The sequence below is a fragment of the Syngnathus scovelli genome, chromosome 4 (assembly GCF_024217435.2).
Source record: "Syngnathus scovelli strain Florida chromosome 4, RoL_Ssco_1.2, whole genome shotgun sequence".
Taxonomy (NCBI): domain Eukaryota; kingdom Metazoa; phylum Chordata; class Actinopteri; order Syngnathiformes; family Syngnathidae; genus Syngnathus; species Syngnathus scovelli.
In genome coordinates this window covers 23,768,027-23,795,083 of record NC_090850.1, presented here as the reverse complement: position 1 = coordinate 23,795,083, position 27,057 = coordinate 23,768,027, and the positions used below count along the sequence as shown (strand labels likewise).

The following is a 27,057-nucleotide window of genomic DNA, read 5'->3' as shown; positions in this document are numbered from 1 at the left end:
ATGCCATGGAGTGATGGATGTCAAAAAGGAGCGATGAACCATGGCAGCCAATAAAAGACGGAGAGATGAGATTAAAGGAAGTGACATTGTAAAGCCACAGAAGATAAAGCAAAAGAAGACAAAAGTGACAAAATGCGAAAATGATGGCGCGATGCCTCCATCAACTGATAGCGTACACGACATATATACGTCCGTCACCGACGTCATTTTTTTGGCCTCTTTTAGCTTGTTTGTTAGCGTTAGCCCCCTAGCGAATACTGAAAAAAATCATTTGACGGAAAACGCTTCCTTTTTGGGAATGAGCGGGGATGAGGTTTCACATTAAAGGAGATTTATTTTAAAGTATGCTGCTAATCCCCCGCTTTTAATCCCGACACCCTCCCTCCCTCCCTCCCTCCCTCTTGCTGGAATCTCGCCGTCAATGGAGTCGGAACCTCGCCGCCGCCGCCGCCGCCGTCTCTCCCTTCATGATGGCACGGAACGCTTGGCGCTAAACTTGCACACAAAGAAAAGTGAAGTTGGGCTGTTTGGTTGCGGCGGCCCTCGTCCACGCCACGCCACGCCGATGCGTCTCGCCTGAAGCCAACCGCCTCAATTTGAGAGACAGCAGTTTCTGTGCGAAAATTTGGCTGACTGCGTGATGTCGCGTTTGCGCACCTGCAGATGAGCGATGGCGGCATCTCGCCGCCGTCTCGCCGCCGCAAGCTGCCGAGGCGAGCAAGCATATGGCCGTGCGACCGCCGCGGCCCACTTCATGAATATTTGATTGGCGCTGAAAAAGGCCCACATTCATTCCAGGAGCCGATGACAACGCTGGCGAATCAAAGGGCCAGTGGCAGCGCGCAAAAAAAGTTGTTCCGGTGGGAACAAAGAGGCGCAGTGTTGCGAGGACGCTTACTGTACCTCTCATAATTCCCATGAAAGCATATCTCTCTTAAAAGGGACGATTCATGTTACTGCGAACGCGCCGCGGAGGTCCTTCCCATCCGGGAAACCCTAATCCCGCCGGCCGGACGGACGGACGGACGGCCGGCCGGCATGCAATCTGCCGGCCTTTTGTGCGCTTCCTAGCGACGGCCGCATTCATTTTTGCTAATGATGTAAAGCGTCACAATGCGAGCTTTTGTGCGCCGAGGTCGTCCGGTGCCCGGCCAAAACGAGGTTAGACGTGATTATTAATCTGATTAAAGCGGATTGCCGGAGCCTGCCTGCTGTTTAACGAGGCCTTCCAACAAAAAAAAAAGAAAAAAAAAAAGTCAAAAGCGGCCTTTGTTTTGAACGACGGGTTCTTCCGTCGTCTCCTTCCTCCCGGGCGAGCTCGGGCCAGGTAAGATGGCTAATCAAATGAAAAAACGTGAAAAGGAAATAAATAAATAAAATTCGATTGAATTAAGATGATTATTTTTTCTTAAATGATAAAAGAAAAAAACGGCACAGGTGACAATCCATTTTGAGATTGGTTTGAAATTTCAATTGGCTCATAAGAGAAGAATTCTGTCGCTGGGATTTGCGGCAGGCGCACTGGCGTTTACATTTTTTGTCAGCGCTAACGATACGATGAACGCTCGCTAGTCTTACTTTATTCCCCGCTGCTTTCCGCTCCCCCCCTCCTCCCTGCCAAGCTTCTCTGCAACTTTGTTTATTTGACTTATTTATTTACACCTCGCCGTCGTCGTGTGATGTGGAAATCAGAGGTGCCGATTGAGCGAGCGGTCGGGACGGCGCTCGCTCGGCGAAGTCGACTTATTTGTCCTTAATTGCCACAGAGCGCTTGAAAGGCGTTACCTGTGTATGTTTGTCTGTTTATATCGGCGCCGCCGCCGCCATTGATGTGGAATAACACGGGAAATAAAAGTTGACATAGTTTCTCCCACCTAGCTCCGCTGCTTTTCTTATATACTACGTATCTGCCGCTCCTTTTCCCTTGAAGCGGCGGTGGCGGCGTCGTCTCATTACGCGTAAGTGTCGTTATTACGCTCCCCCGAGCCGAGCCGAGCCGAGCTGAGCTGAGCTGAGCCAGGCCGTGCGGAGCGGAGCGGAGCGGAGCCGGCTTTATGAGTACAACTCCTCGGGGGCGCCTTCCTCTTCACATCTCGGGGGCGCCCGGGGACGGGGAAGGCGGCATCCTTAAGAGGATGGCGTCAAAGTGAACAAAGTCTCCGGGAGTCGGCGAAGAAAACGAAACAAACAGCAAACTAACGAGACGCACGGATATATCGGGTCGGAAGGCCAATTTACCAGCCGTTTCTTCACGTTTGGCGCCCGCCGCCGCACGCAGCGTTATTGTGTGCGGCTGGGAACGGAGTCATCAAAGATGAGCACGCGCACAATCTGATCTTCAGCTCGGCTTCGGGGAAGCTCCCACGCTATTCCCCAACTGAATAATGAATAGAGAAATTGTCCCGGAACTTTGCTGTCCTCGCCGGTGTAACTGGATCCGCGTTGCACGGCGCAGCTTTTGAAAAGGGGCCGGCCGGTCGGTCGGTCGGTCGGCCGGCCGGCGCTGAAATGACAGCCCGGCGACAGGTACGACTGCAGGGAATGAATCTCCAGCGCCACTCGCTGCACGCTTGATGCTCGACGGTCCAGGAAAGGTCCATTTGAGCAGCAAGCAAAGTCAAGACTTATTCATCTGTCGGCATTGGGAAAGTAGCGTCTTTTCCTCGCTCCGCACAAAAGCGAGGAGGAAGAGAAGAGCCAGCTCCAAGCCGAGCCCATTAGCCTTTAACTCGGAGCTCCGAGACAACAATTGGGAAACGGCGGAGAGGTGCCGAGTGCACTTTGACTCGGAGCGAACGCCAACGAGACGCACGTTACCCTTTCGACTCGGAGCTCCGAGACAACAATTGGGAAACGTCGGAGAGGTGCCGAGTGCACTTTGACTCGGAGCTAACGCCAATGAGACGCACGTTAGCCTTTCGACTCCAAGCGCGGCTGAGTTAGCGACTCAGGTTTGGACGTGAAATGAAATCAGCCTTTAGCGCGCACAAATCAGACAACGTGCTGAACTTTGAACAAGCCCGGAAGGCCGCACGCCGGCACGCCAATTAGCCTTTCACTTGCGCAGACCTTTAACTCGCCGGCGCTCTCGTGGTTAGCGAGCCGCTAACAAATGTTTAGCGTCAAACGCACGCGTTAGCCTCAAAAGCTGTCAACAAAGCATTGACTCGAGATGATGAGCGCGTCTGAAGGCCAGACGCCTATCCGTCCGCGCTACCCATGACCAAACGCTGACGGAGGGGGGACAAAGTGAGACATCCCTTTCCATCCAAATAGCCAGCTCGCGCGTCTTAGCTGCCCCTTGAAATCAATTCAAGCTAGCAAATAGCGACGCGATCCGATCCTCTTGAAGACAAGGCTTACTTGTTGAACAATGTGGATGTCAGAGGCAGCCATTATCATCAGTGGTGCCACTGAGCCTTCAACATCAACTGCCCTTTTGAATTCGGCGCTTTAACTTGAAGGTAAGAAACATCAAGCGGCCTTGGGTGCCGCGCCAGTCGACGGCAACTCCCCTTTAAGTCAAAGTCGCGAGCGGCTGGCTGCTCGCTCTTTGTCGGCGTGTCGCCGCCAGACGAACGAGGAGCCACTGAAGCCGAGCTGACAAAGGGAACAAAGGTTCCGCTAACAAAGGCGCTCGGGTGTATAATCATACGTGCGCTAACGCCGAGGAGCTTGGGCTTCAACGCGTGACCAAACGGGGAGCTAACCTGCTAAGCGACCGCCGCAGTCCACCCGGATGGACGCTTCCTTCTACCAGATCTTCCGGATCGCCGGGCCGAACAAACGGGAGGCCATTTTTGTGACTTTTGTGCGTTGCCGAGACAAATGTCCTCCATCCGCGCGGTTACGCTAAACTTTCGCATGAACGTGTCGAAAAGAGTGAGCGCCCGGGGCGCAGGTGAGAACTCCGTCGAGCTCATTAGTGAGCACACGGGGGTCCCTGAAGGTTTCAACCTGTCGGAGCGTCGCGTACGCGCGAGCGAGCGAGCGCCGTAAGCGCGTTCGTGGTAATTAACCACCCGATGAGGACGACATTATTGGCAATTACCACGTTTTGCTTTATCACAAGTTGGAAGTGTGAAGGAAGGAGCACAGGTGTGCAAAGACAACAACGGTGAGAGGAAAAAAAAAAAAACAAGGTGCATGATTGGAGTCAAACGGCGAGCACACAAGCTGACTGATGGCGCACAACAAGACTGATTGTTTCAGTCTGACAATTTACCCTGCCAATCGTCACCGTTGGGGGATTTTTAGCGGGACGGGTTAGTATTCGGAACAGATTTATAATGGGAGTGAATGGTATCATAGCCCAAGAGAAAAATCACAATGTAAACGCTGCCACAATGGGACTGCATCATCGGAGGCAAAGATTGCGCAACATCCTATTTGGGAAGGTGAACGGTATGGCGTGGAAGGTGCGCCGCGAATGCTGTCGCGTTTGATCACGCTATCGATCGCGCGTCGGCCCGGCCAGCGCGTCTGAGACCTCAGGGCGGGCCGTTAATCACTTTTATTGATAAACGGAATTCCCGGGCTGCCGGCCACTTAGGCAGCGGCGCCTGGACGGTCGCGCACGCGCTCGGAAAGAGACGACCGCCACCCACGTAGGGTGGCGATTGGCGGCCCCAAAAATATTTATCATCTATTTGCACCTGACGGCGGGCGTCAAAACGGCCTTTGTTGGGCGAGCTCATCAACAGAAGGTCAAACATTCCTGATGGCGCCTACACGCTCAGCACGTGATGAGCCGCCGCAACATACGACAACACGTATAGAAAGGGACTGTGTGCGCGTTTACACGATAGGAGTGAGATCCTTGACGACAGAGCATCTGCTGTCAGTCGCAAAGGTCACGCCGCGTGCTAATTAGCATGAATATTTGGAGCAAAGTCATCCCGGCCGGGGAGGCGCTCCCTTGCTCCGGTCCTGCAGCCATCTTTGGAGATTTCAACAGCATTGTATTGTGCCAGATGAATTTGGGATCCAGTATACGCGGACACGGCCATGAAAGCGGCTTTGCGACGTTTAGCCCCTCCCTCCCTCCCTCCCTCCGACACTTGAAGGCCCAGTAAAAAGTGTAAAAAGAGACAAAGAGAAAAACGATTTCCCGGCCGCGTCTCGGGGAGCGGCCGTAACCCGAGCGCAATCATGAAAGCTGGCAGTTCATTTTTCACAGGGTCATACATCGACCAGTCTTATAAAGTAATGGCCTTCTTCTGGGAGGGAGCCGCCTTTATGAACACTAAGAGAGTTAGGAGACATGGCGAAGAGCTCCGGGTCCGACTTGCGCCGGGTTATTCCCTCCCGGCGGTGGCCGGCATGCCTGCCTGCCTGCCAGCCAGCCAGCGTTAGGGAGGGAGGCAGGCAGGCAGGCAGGCAAGCGCCGCTCCCGCTCCCGGTAATATCAACGCGTAATAAAGATTAATCTGTTGCTGCTCGCCCCCCTGATTGCCCCTCAACTTGCTGGAGATAAGACTCATATCACTCCAGAGACAGTGGTGGAACCTTTTGCCGCCTGGAAACTGAATTTGCCTTTCAGACATGAGTACTCGGGACGCTTCCTCGGACAGAACCCGTAGCCCGGGACAAACAACATAAGGAATGGCAAAAAGCCGCTACGTACACATAGGAAAAAGAATGCCGTGCTCAAAAACAACAACAACAGGGGTCAAACAAAAAGTCCCGAGTCTGAGGCTAATGATTGGCTCTCAAATTGACCACATTGAACTCTTTGCGCTTCTTTGGCGACACGACAACAAATGGGAGCGCCTCGCATTGTCATCAGGGAAGCCGTTCAAATCAACAGATTGGATCTACTCTGTCAATGACGCCACAAGAATACACCCATCAGTGTCATATACAGACATGACATGGAAGCAAACTGTAAAGGATTCCAAATCCCCCAAAACCCCGACGCGAGGTAGACGGAAACGGCAACAAAAGCACGGATGAGCTCAGGAGCAAATGTGCTACAGAGCTAGCATACATGGGAGCTGGCTGCAAAGCGCAAATTGCTGGCCCAAATGCGTCTTGCAATTTCACAAAGGAAGATTTTCTTTTTTCGCCGTCGAGGCGGAACGCAACGCAAGCACTATCCGCCATCTTGGCACGCTCAGTCAGAAGCTACGTGAGCGTTTTGAGGACTCTTCCGTAAGCCCGAACGGACGCCACGTGCTTCCCTTCCAACCTTTGCCTTCAAGTAGCATCGTTCCCGCCAAAAAAGCCACAGAAATCGAATTCCCTCCTTTGGCTCGGAATCGGGCCGCTTTGCACTAGTGCCGGTCAATTGTGGCGCGGGACTCTGTGTTTTGTGAGGTGTGCGGGAAGAGGCCAAAAACTCACGGGACGCGTCGGGCCTCTTCACGCCGAAGGCCGCCGGCAAGTTGTCGCCTCCGTAGGCTCGAAGCACGGACATCATGCTCATCTGCTGCCCCGGCGGGGCTTCGGGCGGGAGGTTGGCGCCCTGGTGCCACGCCTTCTCCAGGGACGCCAGCTGCTTCTGCTTGGGCTGGAAAAGCGGCGGCGGCGGCGTCACGGCCGAGGCCACCGACCCGTCTCGCGGTTGCTTATGGTGGTTCTCCAGGCGCTCCGGAGGCGGGCTGCCGTCTTCCTCTCGGCCCGCACGGTCATCCGGCTCCTCGTCCTCTTCGGCTTCCTCCCTCTCCCCCTGCTCCTCGTCGGAATGGCGTCGCCCGGATGGGAGAACCTCGTCGTCGGATTGGACCGGCTCCTCGTCGGGGTCCCCGCACGAGCCGACTCGGTCACCCCGAGCCGAAGACGCTCCCCCGAAGGCCAGTTCGGGGTCCCGCTCGGGGGCGGCCGCGTAGCCTCGGAGACCCGGAGCCGGCGCCCGGGGAGAGCCGTCGTACAAGCCGCCGAAGCGCCTGTAGAAGTCGCTCTGGAAGGGGTTGTAGGGCTGCTCCACGTGGTTGTTCCAGCCCATCTGGTTCCTCTCGCCGTCCCCGTCTCTGTCTGAGAGCAAAGTCTTGATGTCGGCCGAGCGATGGGCGGCGGGAGAAGCTTCCTTACACGTGTCGGCGGCCCTCTGCGCTTGGGCCTGACCCAGATGGTTGGCCTGCAGGTGAAGGGCCATGAGCTCCAGCGATGCGGTGGAGAAGGAGCAGAAGAGGCAGCCGTGCCAGGCCACGTTGTCGTGGATGGTGACCGAGGAGCCGGGGAGAGAAGCGGCTCCGGACTCCGGACTCCGGACCGACACCGACAGATCCAGCGGCTCAAACTGGTTTGAGCCGGGTTTTCCGGGCGCCGGATTCGGCTTGGCCTCCAGCGCGTCGTCTCGGTCCTGGTCGGCCAGGGCGGCGCGCTTGGCTCTGGGTTCGCCGTTATCGTGGTAGGACTGGGTGGTTTGGATCTGGACTGGACTCTGGTTATCTTTGAGATCTTTCTTCAAGGAGCTGAGGACAAAGTTGTCCATGAAGGCCTGCAGGGAGCCTTGGAAGTGAACTCCGTTTCCCATCATGCTTTGGTAGGCCCGGCTCAGATCGGAGAAGCTGGCGGGACCGTCCGCCGCCGCCGCCGCCGGGCCGTCGTTGGCCTTGTTGTTGTCGGCCAGGGCGTCGAAATGACGGTCCCCGCGTTCGCTGGGCGCCGTGACGCCGGCCCACTGATGCGGCAGCAAGGGCCCCGCCCTGAAGTCCAAGTTCGGGGGGAGGCCTTTGAAGACATTGCGCAGAACGTCGGGACGGGCAAAGACCTTGGCGTGGTCGTCCTTGTGCTCCGACGAGGGGGCGTGTCCGGCGGCCGAGCCGTTGTGGCGCTCGCGGTGGTGGCGCTCCAGGTGGTACTTGAGGCTGGCCGACTGGGTGCCGGCGTAGTCGCAATGAGGGCAGCGGTAGGGCTTCTCTCCTGAGGGAAAGAGCGCAAGAGCGAATCATTAACCTGATTATTAGCGGCTGGATATCTAAAAGCTATTTGCTGGAGCGAGCGGGAACGCCGACCCGAGGGTCATGTCGCCTCCCCGGAGGAGGAAAAGGAGGTCAGAGCGGCAAATGAAACGCATTTCATTAACAAAAAGACCACCCAGGGCTTTGCAAAGCTTTGTTTCAATCGCGTAACCCCTTGGAAACATTGTTTCCAATCCCATCAAAACACCTTCTTCCTGACCTGATCCCGGTCCTGGAAAGCCACACTCGACGGCGAGCCAAAGACTCGAGCCAAAGGTGTGACCCGGGCCGAGGAGCAGGAGCATTTTGGTGGCGCTAATCGCAACGCCGAGTTTTCATCTCAACCCGCGCCAGCGTTTAAGAAAGGCGGAAGAGCTGATGAAGGCCACTTTCATACGAGTGCCGACAAAAGCGAGCGGCGTAAAGATAAGCGTCCAACCGCCCGCTGCCTTGTCAGCTGTCGGGGGGAAGGCGCCCGAGGGAGGCGGAATTTGGCTCCGTCCGGCCCGGCCCGGCCCAGCCGCGTGGCGTCAGCCGTCACTCGTCATCAAAAATAACATACGCCGCGCTTTGCCATTTCTTTGCCCATCAAAGAACAGGAAACCAGGGCTGATTGATTTCGTCCAGTTTTGTGTTTTGGGAGGGGGGGTGAAAAATGGCTCAGCGACGTTTTATTCGAACCGAACCCCCCAAAAAGTGTCAAAGAGCCATGCTTGGAATGGGACAAGAAGTCAGCCATTTTGCTTTGAAGCTGCCATTGGTTACACTTACTGACGTTGAAGCGGCTTTTTGAAAAAAAGAATTATTTTAAACGCAAGCTACCTCAAGCCATCGCGCACGTGACCTCAGCGGGTGACGACCGCGTCCAGAGCGCTCGCTCGCTCGCCAGACCCGCTTCTCTCGGACCTTGCCGGTGAACCAGGGGTGAGTCCATTACGACGGCGCACATTTATTTACGTCGCCGCCGCCGCCGCCGTACATGCATATTCATGTCGCATCCAGGCTCTTGTTGTTAATGCCGGAAGACGATTGAGCGAGTGCGCGCGCGCGTGGCGGCGGCGGCGGCTTGCGTGCCAGGAGTGGATGTTCCACCGCCGCGATACACATCCTGCAAGCAATTATAAGAGGCTTGGAGTCACCGCCAGATTTAGCTTCATTAAACAATGAACGCAGAGAGGAAAAAATGCAAAGCTCCCCTCCTCCTTTTAAAGCAAAAGAAAAAAAAGTTCCAAAAGTGGGATTTGTGTGCGCGCGCGGCGGATTGACGGGAATAAAAGCCAGCAGAGTGCACATTTCTAAACATACAATCATATAATGTTTAGAGTCGACACATGGAAACGCTTGCGCGCGGCTGGGGGGGGGGGAAAGAGAGGCATTGTTACGCCAGGCTGCTTTGAATGATTTAAATCGGGCTGTGTAGTAAATCATGGATATAATTAGCAAATGGCATACTGCTCAAGTCGTTTATCATTATTTAGAGGGCACCATTCCAGAAAAAGACTGCGGCGCAATCTGCAGACCTACTGCCGAGCCGTGGCATAAAGGCCCGCAAACAGCGACTCGATACAATATTGATACAGGCCGGCCGGAGAATGGGAGCGGGTGTGCACAAAGGCAAATGGAGCCGAGCGAGAGAAAGAGCGACGCCCATTTGATCCATTTTCTTTTGACGCCGTCAAGCTCGCATTCGGCCCGCGCCTGCCCGCCCGTGCTGGATTTGGAGTCAAGCAGCAGAGATGAGCTTTTAACCCAATAAGTGCCGCCGCCGGTGCAGGCTCGCTGCTGATTGAATAAGGAAACGTCCCCCATGCAAATTACCATTCGCGATTCCTCTAACTGGACAAAATGATATTCCGCCGGCCAAATTAGACGCAAATTAGACTGATGCGATTCTCTTCCCCCCCCCCCCCCCCCCCTCCTCCTCTTAAGAGCTCGTTAATGTGCGCGGGGGCAAATCAAGACGAATGCCGGCGGAGCTGCGTCTAAATATGCCGAACGGAGAGGAAAACATTCGTTATGTTTATGGGACGGGCCGCCAGGCCGAGCGTCCTCCAGCTGTCCGTTAAGATGAACACTTGCACCCTCCACTAAGCCGTTTTTTAGTTCCGAGCCATTTGACTTTGTTCAATGGGCGAGGATACGAAGAGAAACAATTGCCACCTAGCCTAGAATGGCAGAGCCCAACAAATGGCGTCCAAAAATGTTCCATTGGTGAGACCAACCTATTACTTTTCATTCGTTCGTTCGTTCATTCGTTCATTCATTCATTCATTCATTCATTCATTCATTCATTCATTCATTCATTCATTCATTCATTCATTCATCCGTCCATTCATCCGTCCATTCGTTCGTCCATTCGTTCGTCCATCCCTCCATTTATTTATTTACCCATCCATTTATTTATTTGATTATTTATTTATTCATTCATTTTACACGTTATTTTTTTTGGTCCACTTAATTCAAGTAACTAGTCATCTAAAACATGACTATTTCTACCAAAGTAGTAGTTACTTGTTCAAGGTCACAAGGCTGGTCGGAACGGTCTTCCGTTGAGCCGCCCTCTTGTACATGTTTGCCGTTTACGTCACGCAGCACGTGCACATGCACACACACGCCTGGGATTGTCTCGAAAATGTTCCGTCAATAAAGTTGCGTTATCATCTAGACAGCTTCTTCAAATAGAGATACTATTTGCAATGGGCATAATGGAAGGAGCTGGCTGGGCCAGCCATTTGCAAAAGGCGTCTTGACGGTGGCGGCCGGCTTGCCGGCAGGCCGGCGGGCCGCTGCGACGACATCTGCTCCGTCATACGTCAAAGGGGGCTGGCGTGACATCTGGGGACTCGACTGTATCCTGCCTTGCAACATTACACACAATTTACAGCTAAAGGTCATTATGTAGCCGTTAATCCACTTTTAATTGATATCGGCGCAAACAGCACAAGCTCCCCCGCCCCGGCCGCCCGACACATGATGCATTCGCCAGCCAGCGGGAAATCCATGCTCGGGAGTTAAAAATAGGACGGCGGAACTTTTTGTCGCGCGTTGCGAGATGAAAGCCGGCAGCGGCGACGAGGTTGTTTGCCCTGGAAAACATCGCCAATCTTGGAAACACATCCTCCTCTTCCTCCTCTTGATCACCGTCTTCAATGTGCTCCTTTTCATTTGGCTTGTGGCTGACACACACACACACACACACACACACACACACACACACACACACACACACACGCACGCACGCACACACACACACACACACACGCACACACACGCACGCACGCACACACACACACACACACACGCACGCACACACAAAGCCGCATACGCGCAAGGCAAAAGCTGCATTTTGCCACCAAACATGCCAGCGCTTTTTTTCCTTGCAACAATCTAGTTTTGGTGTCCCCACAAGTCTAAGTGTTGAGCAGATGAAGTTTTCATCCCTCCCTCAGTTGAAATTGGCCTGGGGTATCGTATCACGGCGTTGCGGATGTGGCGGCTCACTTCTCTTCTTTTCCGGCTTGGGCTACGTGACATTGGCAATGAGACCCCGAGGCCACTTGGACTGGCTTTGGGTCGACAGCAGATTTGACATGTTGCCTTTCACTCCTTCCCCCCAAAAATTGTTTTCTCTGCTTTTTGGTCAGAAAGCGCTGCTTTTGGTGAAAGCGAGCCACTTTTGGTGAAAGAGAGCCACTTTTGGTGAAAGCGAGCCACTTTTGACTGCTGATCAATGAAGGACAGAAACAGCTTGAAAAGAAAAGTCCGACCGTTTTGGGGGTCGGTTCTCCACTTACATTGTCACAGGACAAAATATTTTGTGGGTCACGAAAGATCTGTTAAAACGCTCGGAAACGACTGGCCGCGTGAGGAACTCGGCCGTGATAAACAAGAAATGAGTACATTTACAAATTTGGACTGAAATCAGCATGACCTTATTCCAGTCCAAAATGAAACCAATATAAAGCAAACAGCAGAGAATTAAAATTGAAAAAAAAAAAAAAAAAACCCCACAATAATCTGGACTTGATGATGTTTTCCTCTTGATGTAAAGGAAAATAGCATGTAGTTCTTTGTACACTCAGTTGGAGAAGGGGGAGGAGCCTGAAGTGTGTCTTGATGACAAGGTTAAGGTAAGGTTAAGTGACACACTCTCACGCCAGCCTGCCTCAAGAAATTATTGTCACCGCACTGGACTTTTCTTTTTTTTTTTTTTTTTTAATTCTTAATTATTATTCCCCCCCGCCCGCCTACCCGACACGCACACACACACACAAACGCGCAGCTGCTTACTGCTAAATAGCGCCTTGTCCAGAAGGGGACAATCTGGCCCTCTAATTGCTGTCACTGAAGCCGGGATTCATTATGTGACTTTCCCATTAAAATGTGAGCATTAATTTGTATAATGAAATATCACCCTCCGCAGTGTGTTCATTAGCTCGCCGCTGTTAGCTACCTCCAAAAAACCGGGCTCCATTCCGCTAATGGATATTTGCCCACTCCCCGTTTGAGATGAAGCGACGGCCGTAACGTTAGCTCTTGAGCGCTAAATTTCAGCTCACTTCATTTCTTTCAAGCGGCTGTTAGCGCCTCGTTAATCTCTCGCTCAAAGGCCCGGGAAACGGAAAAGAGAGCGGCTCCGGATCCGCTCCTGGACCGGGTCGCCGTCGCCGCCGATGTTGCCGATGTTGCCGTGATTGGAGGCCATCCATCACGTGTGCGCAAAAGCTACGCTGAGCCAAATAAACATGGACGCCGCCCGCCCGCCTGGGCACATTCAATTTGAACGGGGGACAAAAATGGCGGACGATGTCAATTGACATCTGAGGGAAGCCAAACACGGAGCGAGGAACATCAAAGATTCCAATGAAAACACGGGCTCAGGAGGGTCAGGATAAGGACTCGGTCGGACCAGGTTGCTTGTCCCGCCGTGACACCGGCGCCTCGTCGGAAGGTCAAGACGAGAATAAGGCCAACTTCACTTATATGCCGAGAGGCGAGCTAATGAGGTCGCGGCGGACTAACAAGGAGCAACGGCAGAGCGCCGAGGCACCGCTCGCTCGCTCGCTCGCACGTTTGGGGAACGTGCGACTCGGAAGCCGAGACCATCTGTGCGCTTGACATCTCCGGCCGCGTTTTCTGTCGCTCGGATCTCGACGGCGACACCCAAGGATGTCAATGGAATGGAGCGGGAAACCTCAAAAGTGGAAGGCGCCAGAAAGTTGCCCTCAAACTTCAACCCAAGCTGCAGGAACCACGCATTTTTTTCCCTGATCAATTCTACTGACCTGTGTGTATGCGCAGGTGGACTTTGAGGTGATGTGAGGTGCGGAAGGACTTTCCACAGTAGGGGCAGTCTTTGGAGGCGGAGCCCAGCGAACGCTCACGATGCTGCGACACCGACGGCGGAGCGCTGACGGCCGCCTTGGCAGCTGACGAAGCCGCCTCTTCCCCGGCATCTGGAGACAAAAGAGGGGTGTAACATATCACGCTATAATCATAACGTCGTCGTCATCATCGCGCTATCATCATAACCGTCATCGCCACATCTGGAGAGGAAAATGCTTGCTTGGCAACGCAGGACTCGCTGCTCAGAACACGCACGCACGCACGCACGCACGCACACAGATTTAAAACAAATTGGATTTGAATGTTCTTATGACTCAAATGAAGCAATCATATTTGTCTCTATAGCTCTCATGTAGCATATTTACAAACATAATCACGACAAAGTCACATAGGATACAAACGAATCCAACCGGAACCACTTGTAAGCAGGACATTCCATGTGCTTATGTTCATCCATTGTACCAGGTTTATGCTCGATCTAATGGATCTGCCAGATAGGACACGCGCATCTAATGTCCCCGATTGAAATCATAATTAAGGATGGAAGAAAAACTTCTCCAAATTAAAATCCGATGCAAACGAGTCGAACAAATTGGTGGCCATGCAAAATGTCAGCCAACAAAATGGCGCACTTGCCACAGCTCGAAGAACGAAAAGCAGAATGGCAGCATTAGCAGGTAGCGTCGTCAAGGCTAAGCTGCGTCAGTGAACGCTTGTTCATTCGACGACGATTCCTTTCCTTTTTAATAATACGGCCGATGGAAAGTTTCCCTATGCCAGCCACCGCCTTCCGTTTTCATTCCCGCTCACGCGGTGGCGGCGCGGCGAAGATGAAGGAACAATGGCGACAAACAGAAATAGATTTGCCTGTGTCAGCACGACGGGATTTTTCTCCCTTGCGCCGCCGCCAGCTGATTGTGACAGCTCGCTGTCACAGATATGACGGGGTGATAACGCTTTTGACCCCCCCCCCCCACCCGCCGTTGAGAAAAAAATCAAATACAAAAAATCCATGACGCCGGCGCTTTAGTGCGACGCCGCGTCTGTTATCAACGCAATCGCCTCCGACGACGGCGTTGACAGCGTGCGAGCGAGGTGAGGTGAGGGCGAGCGGCGTTACGCCGGCCGCCTGCCTCTGATGCGCTGACGCTCGGCGAAGCCGGGAGCCCGGAACGCGCGCGTCGAGTCGCTCAATTAAAAATACCCACAAACGGGCTTGACGGATGGGACGGCCAACACGGACGGCTTGAGCGTCGTTGACAAGTCATGTGACGCGAGAACCTCATTTGAACATCTGGGACAAATTGATGGCGATTAACGGCAGACAGACGAGCCCAGCGCAAATCATCCGTGGTGGAAACTCGTCCGCACCTTCACGAGTCATGACACAAAGACTGGAGGCCCCGTCTCGGTTCCACCAAACGTGGCTCGTCCCAAATTCAAATAAGCGTGTGAGATGATTTGATCAAAGATGGCTCCCACCACCGTCGCACAATGAGGTTTTTTTTTCTTCTGCGCGTGCCTCACGCTCGCTCGCTCGCTCGCTCGCTCGCCGGTCGACAAAATGGAAAGAGTCAAGTCAGCGGGTCACACACAATAACACGCCAGAACATTCAGCAGTCGGTGCAAAACACTTGGAGGCGGACACAAAGGGAAGCGGAGGAAAGAAGAGCAACGCTTTTAACAAATCAAAAGGCTGCATCTGGCTCCTCCAAAATTTGCCTAAAGGATATAATTAGCTTTGAATTCTCAAGTCAAGTCAAAAAAAAAAAAAAAATCTGCAAAATTACTGTCTGGGAGAGCGCGTTGGCCTCTGCCGCAGTTCACACAGAGCCCAGCAGGTGAGCGGCAGGTGTTCAACAACAACAACAACAACAACAACAACAACAACACGTTGAGCCATGGGCCGGCCGCTCTTTGTCTTGATGGGGCAAAAAAAAAAAAAAAAGCACAAGTGACAAAAGCGGACTTGGCGGGCGGGACGCATGCGCCGCCACGCACAGACCTTGGCGGTTAAAAAGCACCAAACACATGGAGACGACGGGCGGCCCAACTGGATGGAGATGCCAGGAACCCCCCTCGAGGGCGCGCACCATACTGTGGCCCCATCGTGCCGTCTCGCAAACATATTTCCAGCGGTCGCCGCCACACATCTACACATCGGCTTTTGGCACGCGCCGCCCGCTCGCTCGCCGTTGCGGCGGCAGACACTCGCCCACCTGCCCCGCGCAGATGGAGGCCAGATTAAAGAATCCAAAACATGCCACCAGCCAGGCTGCGCAAACACATGCTCCAGTGTGAACGGAGGAAGACCGTGTCCTGGATTTGTACACTGCTGCCTTGACTTCAAGGGGAGCCGCAAATTTTCTCCACATCTCATCTGCGCGCCGCGCCCACTCATCTAGTAAACACGCCATTCGCCTTTGTGAAATACTACGAGCATGGCAGAAAAATTCACCTGTTTGGATCCGTGCCATCACACTTGCCAGGTCACAACCGTCACGCGTCGATCCCGATTGTCATGTCGTGCTAACAGCTAACGTTGACATGGTTTGCCCGACTCCAATGATAAAGACAGTATGCAACAATATGGATTATTTCAAGTCACTTTTCCACAAGCTGTCTGATTTAACAGGAAACTCACGCACGCACGCACGCATGCAAGGAAAGGCGTGCGCACGCGTGTGTGCATGCATGCGTGCGTGCGTGTTGGCCTATAGGTAGCGACGTGCGCGCGTGTCTTTAATCAGTCGACCGATCCGTCTCTTTTAATGTGGCTGCTCCAATTACTGTAAAAGTCACGGCGCGGCGCAGAACCACAAATATTGACACTTTATTGCACAACACATTTATGACATTTTGAAGGTCACCTCGTATATTAGGCCCCGTCGCTCACACGCCGTCGGTCGGTCGGTCGGTCGGTCGGACCAGGCATCTTCCGGCGATATCGATCCGCCCGCTTTTTCCCGTTTCTTGTCTATGCAAAGCGAGCGAGCTGTCGGAGGCGTTAACGCGCGCGCGCTGTACGGCGGGCGGCTCGTTAAAGGTCGACCGACGTCTGGCGCGCCCGGCTTTAATCGCGCGCTCATCAGATAAGACGTGTTTGGACGGCCATTCAAAATGTTGACTGACTGTCTGATTAGCGGCGCGCAAATACGCCAAAGAGCAACACCATTTCAAATAGCAGTCAAGCCGACGCCGCGCCTTTGTGTTGGGCCTGAAATTGACCTTTGTTAAGGTTTTCAAAATGCAAAAAAAAAAAAGCAAAACAGAAAAAACATTTTGGCCCTTTCCATAATGTAAACAATAGGCTACTTTCGCTACCGCCCGCCTGCGCTAGCTAGCTGCGCTCATTAGCCGACGCGCTGATACGACACGTCCGGTAGTATCGCTGAAGCGACGGAGCGGCACGGATGTTCCGATTCGCAATCCGGACGTCTTGGATCGGAATCCGTTCGGACGCAACGATGGTGACAAAGAGATGCCTGTAGATGGCAGCGTTGCGCCACTTGAGAGGCCAAAGTGCTTTGTGTCCTACTTTGTTCTTATCGATACCTGTGCGGTACGGTACGGTACGGTAAGGTACGGTACGGTACGGTGGCGCAATGTTAGAAAAGTTGAACGTATGATTGAGCGCATCTTTCCTATTGACGCTGGAATCAATGATAGCTTCGTGCAAATTTGATGGCTCGTCTGACATTTGTTCTTTCAATCCTACGCGTGTATTCTCACACTTGGATTCCAAATACATGAATGGATCTTTAAATGCAACGTTCTTTTATTCCATCAATGTTAAAATGCGATGAATTTATCATCTGAGTGTGTGTGGAAGGCACAGAGGAGCGAGAGAGAGGAGCGAGAGAGAGGGAGAGAGAGAGAGAGCGAAAGAGAGGCATGTTTAATTCAAGTGTATCTGATCTGAGAGCAGCTCCTCTCCCCTCTGCCTTTACTGGTGTCACGGCGGCGTAATGGAACATGCCAGAACAAAGGCTCCCGGATCAGATTGGAGCAGAGTTGAACGGGCCATCTGGGAGGCAGGCTGAGTATCAGTCACTCCGCCGGCTGTCGGCCGCACTTCCCCTCCGAGTGCGCGGCTGCGTGCGTGCGTGTGTGCGTACGAGTGCGTGCGTGCGTGAGTGCGTGCGTGCGTGCGTGAGACACCTCCTCCCCGCCATCCCGCCCTAGCGCCCGCCCGCCCACGCAGGTACAGCAGGGCATCCTGCGTGACTGACTGACAAATATATAAATTGATGGAGAGCTGCCACTGTGCGGGTGCATGTGTGCCGAGCAAGCACACCTAAGCCTCATTAAAAGAGAGGAGGAAGAGAAAAGAAAAAAGAAGACGCCACCCCAACAAGAGCAGGAAATATGACTTTTGCAATACGCAAATTGGACACCATTTTCAATTCATGCTGGCAAATGATACCACAATGCGCCGTTTCATATCTTCAAATGGATTGGAGTTGAAAATGGCCTTATTTGGGAGACGGTACGCTACAAAAGCGTAAACACTTGAACCGTTTCTGTCCTTCTGCACGCCAGCTTGTGTAAATACGCTCGCAAAGACGCTCGCAAAGACGCTGCAGTAATATCGCTCGATGGATGGCCGCAAAGGATACGCTTTTCTATTGTCTGCATGTGCTGCTGCGCCATTTGTGTCCAACATTGGTCACTAACGTCGGCCACGATGCCACGTGGCGGGCGGGTCCTTTCGTTCAGCACTCGGTCAAGAACGTCAACATTTGCGTGTCAAAAGCCGCAAACGAGAGAATGATTGTGCCGTAACGGCGTGCTCGCTCGCTCCTTTCCTCTCCTCATTCCTCCTCTCCTCATTCCTCCTCTCCTCTCCTCTCCTCTCCTCTCCTCTCCTCTCCTCTCCTCTCCTCTCCTCTCCTCTCCTCTCCTCTCCTCTCCTCTCCTCTCCTCTCCTCTCCTCTCCTCTCCTCTCCTCTCCTCTCCCGCCCTGAACCCGGAGCGCCTACGATGGCCGTCGTATCACTTTCAGGAAATCGACGCGTCGTAAACAACAACACCAAAAAAGACGACTAAAATGTTTGCGTGCTTCTTGCCAGTCCATTATTCTAATGCATCATGTGACCGGCCCCAAAATTGGAGAGGGGAGGGGGCGGGTGATGTGGGGCAGAAATGAGGAGGGTGTGGGGGTGGCAGCTAAAATGTGATGACATCATTTGAAAGGCATTAGGCTTTTAAAAATGGGCCCGCCGGGACTTTCTTTCCTTACGCCGGAGCAACACAACACCATCCGGCCTCGCGCGCGCGCGCACGCACGCACGCGCGCGGGCGGGCTTCTTTTGATTTGGAGCGCTGCCAGCCACGGCTGTGCGGTCGGTGTGCGAGTTAATCAATTTGAGGTTTAGTTACACTGCTGACGCCGACATTCCCACCGATGCGCGCGCACGGAATTTATTAAGCAAACAACAATTATCATTAAACGCCGCCGCATTAGTTGCACGTTTACTAGCTGACAGGGAAGTCTTCGGCAGGCGCGGCTTTGCACCTTTGCCGCTTGTCAGCCGCACGGGATGTGCCAGCAAAACGTGTCCCGCCATGGCGCTCCAATCCACAATTACCATCGACGTCCGTGTTTCTTTTCTAAGCGCTGCATCTTTTTACTCAAGCTGTCATCGATGATGTCGTTGCAATACACCAGAGGGATGCGCGCGCCCGAGCACCGTTTTGCAAAAAAAGCCATCCTTCGGTTCCGAAGGTTCTTGCCGTGAACGGTTAACAAGAGCGCAACGGGAACGTGCCGAACGAGGACACGGTGTCCCCTCGTGCATCTTCCCGAGTGTCAGCGTGTTGGTGACGCCATCCATTAACGTCAAAAGTTCCAGGAGTCGGTGTCAAGCTGCAGATGTTTATTCATTTTTTTTAATCTATATTTTGCCGCCGCGGGGGAGGGATGTGACAAGTCTCGGAGGTATCGCCACAACTAGAAGGCAGACAAGAAGAAAAGAAGAAGTGGAGTGGGGGTGGGGGGGGGGCTTCCAAATTTCACACGGCCGGCGGGCGGGCGGCTGACGTCCATTTGCCGCCGCCGCTTCCCGTTTTACCTCGCGGGAAGACAGCCAAGACTGGCATCAAAACTACTACTAGAACAAAAAGAGAAGTGAGCAAATAAATGGAAATAAAGGCGCGTTGTTGTTTTGCGCGAGATGAAAACAGAACGCTGGCGCGGCGGTAAACAGGGGCACCAGATGTTCTTTGATGTTAATAATGGCATTTATTATTAATATTAATTAGACCGCACTCAGCAATACATTTGGGCCATTTCCAAGTCAATTAAGCAAAATGGCATTCGGGAGATGTTGAGACGACATTTTAAGGCAGGTGTTCGCCCCCCACCCCCACGCTGCAGCACCCCCCCCCCCCCCCCCGCCTCCTCCCTTAATAAAACATTTTTGCAGCTCGTGAAAAACGACCCATTTTGAGGCGCACTTGATTTGTGTTGCCTTTGTTTGCTCTTCCCTTTGCCCGCCGCAATCTCCCAAAACGCCACGTGGTTCCTTCCAAACGGATGTCACATTATCGCCACGTTCCACAAAGGTGGAGCTACTCCTTTTCACATCGGATGGATATAAAAAGTCTACACACCCTGTTCAGATATATATATATGTATACGTGTGTATATATAAAACAAACAAACATTTTCCACCATTAACGTGGATCAATTGAATTTGGTCTTGAAGCTTTTCGAGAGGGCGAGCCAATGTGGCTGCAAAAGTGTGCACCCCCTCTTACAAGATGGCTGTCCATTTGGCTTAATGCTAACACACGATGGCGCTAACAAATAGCATTCGCGCTCCAGTGCGGTTCTAAACATTGAAGCACAAACTTGACTGCAGCTTCTTGAGTTTGTAGTCAAAGTCTTGTTTTCTGTGGCTCTCTTAGGTATGAATAAAACGCAAAACGAGAGCCACTTTAGGACCATAAATCTGAGCACCTGTAGGCTGTTTGAAGTGATTTTTTTGGGCTTTGCGGTCGGTGTGCTTTTCTTCCTCGGTGGCGCACATGAACAATGTGCGAGTTCATTTGTCAGCGATTGGGACGCCTCGGCCGGTGCGGCACGGCGCTACGTTTTCCGTGGCGGGAAATTAATGAAGGAGCCTTCGCCCGACGACAAACGCGCACCTGTGCCACTGAGATGCTAATCACAAACATTTATATTTATTAGCCGGAGCCGCAACAGCGCGACAAAAGAACACAATTTTGTTGAGGGGGGGGAAAAAAGCAATGTGATGAAAGACACACACTTCTGGTGTTGTGGAATGTGTTTTGGATGGAGCTGCTGCTGCTGCTGCTGCTGCTGCTGCTGCTGCTGCTGCTGCTGCTGCTGCTGCTGCTTCACTTATTTTGACACTTGTGAGAGGCACGTATTGCGAGTTTTGTCGTTCGCTTGACTGTTACTGTTGTACGTATTCAAAGAGGAGCTCGACACCAATGAAGAGATGAATTCTTCAAATGTTGCATTCTATAATGATCACGCACGAATCAGATGAAATTAGAAATAGGGTGTACAATAACAGTAACTATTCTATGGAGCCAAACTTATTTTCAAATAAGGATACATTTTGAAATTATTATTATTAAATACAAATGCTAAAATGCAACATGTATAATAATTGAAATGAACAAATATATGATATTTCCACTCAAATGTCAGCATAGTTGCACATTCGAAAATACTCGAGGTTTTTGAGTTCAAAGAAATGCATGCATCAATTGAAAAGCATAAAAACAAATCTCAAATTGCATCTGCAAACGTTATGAATTTGATCCACTTCATCACCACTCCAAGTGGCATGTATTATGGATCCCCCCCCATTCCTTCTTCCCTTCTATTGGAGGTGTTTCAAGCCTCCCCCCCACCCCTCCCCACCAGAAGGTGTCTCTCCCGACCAACCAAGGCGAGGAAGAAGGGGAGCGCTGCCGTAAGTTTCTCCCTGGCACCGACCCACCTTTGTTTCCCCGCCGCCTTCGCCGACACTCTTTCAGGCTTCAAAGAGCACTGTGAGCGCGCGCGCACACACAAACACACACACACACGCACGCACGCACACACACACATACGCACACACACATGCGCACTCCAACCTGACATCTCACTAACTTTATCATTGGCGCATGATGATCTGTGGCCCTGTGGAGAGGCTGTGGACGATACTTGTGTGTGCGCGCCAGCACGTGTGCGTGTATGTGTGTGTGTGTGTGTGTCCGCCACTGTTTGTATGTACGCGGATGGAGGCAGATGGGAGCAGAAGTGTTTCTTTTTGAGGACGTCAAGGCAAGATCAATTGCTAATGTGTTTTTACACACATGCACGCACGTGCGCATGCATGCACGCACGCACGCACACACACGCGTGCACATTCATCACGCCGCCCTCTCGGTCTGTGTTGGCAGCAGGTTGTGTGGTTAGCGCGAGTGAGGGATGACGAGGTGTCGTCTCCCGTTCGCCTTTGGCTGGATGTGCATGCGAGGAAGAAAAAGGAAGGCAAGAAGAGGAAAGGCAAAGGATGTCCATGCATGCCATTGGAGAAAAGGCCCTTGAGCTCGCAGTCGAGTTCCTTCCCTGATCTTTCCCCACTGACCCCAGCACCCAACTTGGCCCCTACACGCTCCACATGACACAATGAAGCCACGTGATCAACGGGCGTGGGAGATCGATCAAGATGTCACGTTTGCTTGCTACATGGCTGCGTGCGGCAGGGGCGGGGGGGGGGGGGCGTGCGTGTGCACGTGTGTGTGCCGGGCAGTAAATCCGAGGAGCAAGGACGCGTCGCTTCTCCTCTTCTATGAACTTGTCCAATGTCTTGGAAAATGAAATCCAAAGATTTATATGGCAAACACACACAAATGGCATGCGCCGGCCGGGTGTGTGCATGTCTTGAGCAGACAAGAAATCCAGGCGTGAAAAGCGGGAAGTGTGTTGCCTTGAGGGCAGCGCCATTGAGACCTCAGCCAAGGCAAGATCCTCAACTCAACGGACTGGGTTCTTCCTCAGTGCAAAAAAATAAATAAAATTTGCGCCACCAGCAAAGACGTGTGCGTTGGTGCCGCGTTTGGGAAAAATCAAACGCGTCTTTGATTGAGCCAACACCAGCTTGGCAATCTTCACCCAAAAAGAATCTGCAATGCCAAACGGGGGACTTTTTGACAATCAACAATCTTCAACCGCAGGTTTGTGTGCTGTGATTGTCTCAATGCGACAAAGGTCATATCCCAGCAGCTCCCCCCCCCCCCCTTTTTTTTTTCATGCTATAAAGTGTTTGGAAAACAACAAGCGAGGTCTTGCTGGCATGCTGAGGAAACGCTTCAACCCTGCAGGCCTGCCTTCAGCCATTGTGTGACACACACACACGCACACACACACACACGCAGTCTGCCCATTAAAGAGCACGCTCTGTCCCACACGCATCATTTTAATTTGTTATGAAGGTCATTGACAGCAAGTAATAATCACCATTGGGGATCTAACAATTTGCCATTTCTGAACATTGAGGCGCTGATGACTCAACTATTAATAGACTGCCCCTTCTTACCCGCTGCCCACCCAGCACGCACACACACACACGCACACACACACGTGCGCGCGCTGTCCTCTTAAATAATTAGAAACCATTAACCTTATTTTCCGCTGCCCCCCCCCCACACACACACACGCACACACGCTCACACACACACACACACGATCACATCTTAAATTTTAAACATTTCTTCTTCTGTGCAACCTGCACCATGTGCGTTTGTCACTGATTCTTTGCGAACAAGAATGGTAATGTTTTTATCGTTGAGGAAAGGAAGAGTTCAGGCGGAACTTTTTCTCCATTGGGTAAAATGACTTTTCAAGTTAAAACAGTTGATGATACGTATACCGAGTAATTAAGAGGCCAATTATAATAAAAAAAGCATCCATGACAATGGCAAGGAACATTGGGCTCCAAGAATAAAAAAAATCAGATGCCAAATTCCACAACTACACTAGTTTTGTTTTTTCAGCTTAAAGTTACTTATTTTTGATTTAGGGTACTAAATCTACGTCAATATAAAGTTGGCAATTTTTGAAAAAAATAATTCCAACTATTGAAAGATCTTGCAAACCAAATAGTCAAATGTGACAAAAAGTCCAAAACTTACACAATTCTGAACTTTCATTGAAATTGTTGTTTCAGTTTTAAGAAATTGTAAACTTCTGGTCAACAACTTGACATTCCATTCAAGCGTTGAACCCATTTGAAATTTCTCGCGACACCTGAATGAAGCCAATGTCCTTTTGGACCAACATTCTCGTCGTGATGCTCTTCGATTTCATGTGCAGTTCAGCCACATGCCCAGCAGGACGCGCGTGGGCGCATTTATCAGTTGCTCACTTTCAAGTGATTTGAATGAAGACGAGCCAAAACAACAATGGCAAAGAAACTCATTTCGCGTCACCCCGACCGAGCAAACAAATACGTCTCGGAGCTTCAACTCTTATTTTTAGCCCACATTTGTTCTTTTTTTGAAGAGATCGTCAGCGTTTGTCAGACGCCTTTATCTGGGCTCAACAACTAATTACAAATGAAGACGCACGCGCACGCGCACGCGTCCACGACGACGCTCGTTCCGCCTGGGCCCTGCGTGGGGCGACGTCTGTCAAGTCTGGACAATTTATTTCAAGGCTTTTTGGTATGTTTTTTGCCTTGTCAACAAATGTTTAGTGGCAGAGGTCAAATGTTTTAGTGAATGAACCCAGCCCAACTTCGGAAGACCACTGAGGCTATTCCAATCCAATCAATTCAATTTCAGCCTGCTGTTGGTGTTGTCGCGTCACCTCACCGACGTAGGCGCCGTTTGCTCGTCGTGGCCGATGGAGCAACGGGGCGGGGCGTTGGCGCTCCGCTCCGCTCCAGTTACTTGACCTATAAAGTTCATTGATCCACCTGCTCAATTGATACTTGAAGCTGCTTTCTTTCTTTGTGCTCTCAGACCGCCGCCGCTTAGCTTCCTGCTGGGAAAATCACCTTTGATTTGCTGCTGCCTGCTAGCTGGGCCGGCCACGTCGCTATCTATTAGTCCCTGTGTGTGAGCCCCCAGACCCCTCCACCTTGACGGAGGCTTAACTGCCGATGGCGCGCAGCGGTGGAGGAAATGGGTCATTAAACGCCACTAACTGGGGCCGGCCCAGCCCAGCCCAGCCCAGCCCCCCCCCAGATGTGTTACCAGTCAGATGGTCTTCTCTTACGTGAGCGATGGTGAGAAGCTCACAGCGAATATTAGCGGTGTCTGATAGCGGCGGCTAGCGAGGATCCCGGGACGACTTTTTGCTTTTATTTTTGGGCAGGCAGGCGGGCGGGCACGGGCGGGCGGGCAGGCAGGCAGGCAGGCAGGCAGCCAGGCAGCCAGGCAGCCAGGCAGGCAAGCGCGTCCAACGCTGCATCTTCATTGAGCTTGACATCACTTTTTGAAAAAGAGAATCGCTCATCTTCATGGAGGCAAACGCATTTTGGATTTCATTTTGAGTGCTGTTCTTTCCGTTTGTTGACAGGCACGCAAAAAGGAATCAGATTTCAATATTAAATGTCGTCTCGGGCAGACTAAACGATCGGAAAGAATTTCGGGAGGTCTCTTTGTCTCTGTGACTTTTTCCGCCGAGCCGCAAAAGGCCAAACGTTTGCTACTAGAGCAAACAATTCAAATGTTAGCCTGCACACAATCTTCGATTTGTCCTTTAGCCGGATGCTAAAGAACACACGCGCGCAGACGCGCGCACACACGCCCGCACACGTGTTTAGATCCAAGACAAGGGTCTGCTGTAACCATTTGTGACTTTTTGGAAATAATAATTGAGTCTGCATGGAACTGAGCAAGTTCTTGTCAAGATCAAAAAGAACGTACAACCCGTCGTAGCATTTTCAAAGGTGGAAACGCTTGGAAAGTCTGCCATCCTGGAGTGAACCTAATCCTTATTTTTGGATTTTGATAACGACGGAAAGGTCGAGATAGGCGTCGCCAGGCTGAAGTTCACGATGCCAATCCAGTTTTGAGTTGGAAGGGGTCAAAAGAGCATTTCTCAATCATATGAAAAGTGCACCTAACGTGGATTGACAAAAACATTTGTCTCCGTGAAGACATTCCTTTGAATGGATCAAATTCTTTTTGCTTTTTTTAAATCCCCCAGAAAACTCCAAATCAAGGAGTTGCTTGCCTTTGTTTTGCGTCTTATTAGCGAGCGGCGGCGGCGGCGGTGCCCACTTGTTGCCCGCCCTTCTATTATCTCTGCCTCCTCCTCACGGCTGCTTTTGTTCTTCTCCCAGAATAAGATAAATGAAGGAGGAACGTTTGTTGCACCTGTATCCGCCCCCCCCCCCCCTTCCCCCCCTTCCGACTCCTCGCACCCCTTCCTCGCCGATAAGGGATTTCATTAAGGCGAGAACGTGGGCCCTGAAAGAAAACATAATTGCTCGGCTGTTGTTGTCCTCTCCGCTGCCGCCGCTGCCCTAATTTCCTCCTCGCCTTACTCTTGACTGTTAAGTGATCATTATATCAACACCGGGGGAGGGGGCCAAGGGTAAAGTATTGACAAAGTGCGGTCACGTTGGCGAGAGGGGCAAAAGACTCCAAATAAAAAAGAAAAGCAAGGAGACGGGAGGCGGGCTAATGGAGCGACGGCCATATGATCAATGGGGAAAAGATGGTAGCGCTAATCATTTCAACCGATGATGGACACGAGTGTGTGAAAGATACATAATGTGACTCACTTGCCATTTACACAGCATCGCACCTGAAAGGCGGCCCGGCCCGGCCCGGCCCGGCCCGGCATAATAGACACTTTCAAATGTCAGCACGCAGAGTAAGTAAGAGAGACGGCTTGACCGGCGGAATCTTAATTAGACTTCCTGGACCGCCCGCCCGCCCTCTTGCTCGCCGTCTGCCACCTGCACGTGTGTTGAGCTGATTGGAACACACACAAACGGGCTCATTTGAATGCGCTCGCAAAGAGGACATTTTGTGACACGTCTCTGAACTGCGCACTTGATGGCTTTCCTCAAATCACACGCACACACAAAATGGAGGAGGAGGAGGCGGTGCACACACTCCCCTGCAAAAGGAGCGCAACGCTAACTTTGACTTTTTCAAACTTGACTGGAGCCATTTTATATTCATATTAAATCATGTTGTTTGGGATTTACCTACTATCTATATTCATCATCAAAATGTACACATTTTGGTCGACCACAAAGACATTTGTCGAACTCGTTTGGATTCTTCACAAACCCAATGTAGCTATTTTGTATGGAGTTTTGGACTTCTCCAAAGGCATCCTAGGGGCTGGCCATTTGAATGGGCGGGCCTTTCTCAAAGCATCTGAGACACCTTAAGGTCTTGAGTGAACGTTGGAGAAGGGAAGCTGCGACAATTTGGAGTCTCTTTCAATGAAGGAAATGAAACCATTTGTTTGGAGGACCCTTTCACACCATTGTGTTTCTGCAGCTGCACACTTTTCATCTGTCTTCATATCCTGAGCCCGCATTCTCAGGCATTCCAACATCGCTGCAATTAACACACACACACAAGCGCGCGCGCGCCCGCCCGCCCGCCCGCCCGCCCCCTCATTCAAGCTTAATTTCACGGCTCCAGCTGACCAGGGTCCGGGTGCATCCCGTGGCCGTGGCCGGCTGGCCAGCCGTTGGCGGTGGTCGAGCGAGCGAGCGCGCTGTTTGGGATTTACCTATCTATCTCGCAGCAGACCTGGCCGTTGAGCCGCAGCCAGCGCCGCAAGATTGTGTTAATTAATCTGCCATTG

The 27,057-nt window shown here is 52.0% G+C and overlaps 1 protein-coding gene across 4 annotated transcripts in view; it reads right to left on the bottom strand.

The window, feature by feature from the left end:
- znf536 (zinc finger protein 536) overlaps positions 1-27,057 on the bottom strand; it is a 144,149-nt gene that overhangs the window by 15,277 nt on the left and 101,815 nt on the right. For 3 of the 4 annotated variants that reach the window (XM_049717566.2, XM_049717565.2, XM_049717567.2), the window contains exons 6-7: positions 13,190-13,360; positions 6,346-7,866 (exon numbers count right to left, since the gene is read on the bottom strand). In XM_049717566.2, coding sequence (XP_049573523.1) covers positions 6,346-7,866; positions 13,190-13,360 — 1,692 coding nt within the window. The remainder of the gene's footprint in view (positions 1-6,345; positions 7,867-13,189; positions 13,361-27,057) is intronic. The other variant, XM_049717568.2, reaches the window with a different exon arrangement.